We start from the raw sequence: 2,500 nt of genomic DNA, 5'->3' as shown, positions 1-2,500 counted from the left end.
AACGATGATATTGGTGAGTGTGAAAGCATCCATTACGTACAATCCCACCAGGATGTTGTACATGTACTGCGGTAGGGCCTCGACCCATTTCTCATCTCTGTAGACTATATCCAATATACACACGACGAGCACCAGGAGAATGGAACTAGCGCATAACCGCAAATTGTGTCGCCAATCCGAGAACTTCAAACTGACCGCTCTACTGCAGTAGGTGTAATACCCGAGACATAGTGTTTCAAAAATCAATAAAGCTAGGGTACATGCTAGCGATGTCAATACGTAGGCAGTCGCCGTAATTCTCATGACGACGATGAAGGCGACCGTTGCTATGGTAGCGGTGATGATCCAAGGAATCTGACGGGTATAGGTAGAGAGAGAAAACTTTATTAGACGTCAAATATCTTGATATCAATGATCTACGGACTTGATCGTATAAAGTCGCTGGAATACATTTGAGATGTGCTGCAATACTAAAATGCAGTACTAGTATGATAGATACCTGGAACATAGCATGCAGGACATACTATAGTATCGTGTATGTCAATTGAGTGGTAACACTCAACAGCGTGGTTTCTCCTCGGTATATGAATAGTACCGCTAGTCATAAGTATGAGAAGTGCACACACTGCTTCACCACTATATCGTTTAAACAACCTCATTACAGAAATAAGCTGAATGCTACTACCCACAATTTCGAAAGACATTCTCACGAATGAGCAAAAAAAAGCACTCACAACCAAGCGTACCTGCATCAACAAAGCTGTCTTCAAGTACTCATTTGCTTTTAGTGTTTGACAATCGTTTCTGAATATTAGATATATTATACGTTGCCTGGCCGTGATAGCGATGAACAAGTTAGCAAGTGTCATTGATCCCAGTATATGCGCAATCTCGAACCCGCCCCCGGCATCACCTACGTGTAGGTTGAAGCGACAAATGAACATGAAAGTGAGTGAAAGCGGAGAATGAAAGAGCAAGTTGAGGATGTAAAACTTCAAGCTTACAAGCCATAATAATGTTTAATGAAAGCTGCGTTTGCTGTAAACGCTATAATATCTGTTCCAAGCTTTCATTTTTGGGGCGAGTGGAGATGAAATACGAGCAACAGGCCACAAGCCAAATTACAGCCAGGTGACACTGTCTGTTGCACTAAATTGACCCCATACTCTTTACTTTGGCATGGCTTGAACGCAGACACATACGATGTAAACCAAATACAAAGTTAGATACATACAAGATGGATTTGGGTTATGTGGTTCCGCCTCAGATACGATTTTCATATATTTACGTGGATGCGTGTAGCTATTAAATGCACTGATGCTCAATTCATATGTATATATATACATATATATTTGATGTGCGATTCGTGTGTACTATCAAGTATTCCCTATTTGATAATGATGCTCCACAATGCTTCCAAATGTATCGCATATTTTCCTATTCTTATAGTTGTATATATGCAGACAGACGAATAGATGTAACAAGTGAAGTGGAGATGTGGTTTTGTGTTTATGCCTAGTGTCGGTAAATAACATGCCAATGGTAGGATTGGATTGTACACCTACCGAATGCCAAGTACGCATTAAAGTCGGAAGGAACAAACGCGGCTTTTGCACCGCTTGCAATTTAAACGTACATCGAGAAAGGCAAACTTAATCACTTGTTTTCTATCACTTGGGTACGGATACATGCAACACAAATACATGTCAGATCCATATCCTCCACTCGAAAACTCGATAACACAGGACAAGAAAACACGCCAGAACTCTATCATGTGCATACAACGAAACTTCAACGCAAATTCATCTAATGGTAGATCAAGTACTTTCGCACAATATACACACACACACAATATATTTACATAAGCTGTGGGCTATATTAGTTTTATTTATGTGCGAGTGGGAGATACTTGCGAAAAGCGAATATCTCGAGCAGGGTGAATGCAAACCCGAAACCAAACGTGTGCATTGTTCGCGTGTGCATACACCGTGTATGCCGTATGACGGCACGCTATTCAGGTGAATGATTCATATTCACCGCAATACGTAATACGGATGTATAAATAAGCGAGATATGCCCTTCTATATGCAAATAGGTGAACACTGTATATTCTGAATAAAAATATACGATTTTCACATATATATCAGTTAAGCACACATATTTAAAAAATATAGACATGCGACTAAGCAAAAGCACGATTCCATAGATTAGTGTGTTTTGTGATTGTTTAACGCTCACTATAAACGAATACATTCACAGGTTTTACCATATTAGATGGATATATACCATCAATATAGGTATTTTATAGCGACTCTATATTATATTTTGTATAGTCTTGAACCTGGTACTCTTAATATACCACTGATATGTATTATATGAATGTACACACACCGACACGCGCGACGATATACACATAACATACATGCATACGTGTTACAGATATATATATATATATATATATATATATATATATATATATATTATTTATTATTATATATTA

The 2,500-nt window shown here is 38.5% G+C and overlaps 1 protein-coding gene across 1 annotated transcript in view; it reads right to left on the bottom strand.

Moving 5' to 3' along the window:
• The window catches only part of SARC_04370 (hypothetical protein), a 4,646-nt gene that overhangs the window by 683 nt on the left and 1,463 nt on the right, over window positions 1-2,500 (bottom strand). Inside the window, exons 2-3 of the mRNA XM_014301810.1 lie at window positions 747-913; window positions 1-354 (exon numbers count right to left, since the gene is read on the bottom strand). The exon at window positions 1-354 is cut by the window's left edge and continues 683 nt beyond it. Of these exons, the coding sequence (XP_014157285.1) occupies window positions 1-354; window positions 747-913 (521 nt within the window). The remainder of the gene's footprint in view (window positions 355-746; window positions 914-2,500) is intronic.

Source organism: Sphaeroforma arctica, assembly GCF_001186125.1.
Source record: "Sphaeroforma arctica JP610 unplaced genomic scaffold supercont1.242, whole genome shotgun sequence".
NCBI classification, from domain to species: Eukaryota; class Ichthyosporea; order Ichthyophonida; genus Sphaeroforma; species Sphaeroforma arctica.
This window is presented reverse-complemented; position numbering and strand designations above follow the sequence as displayed.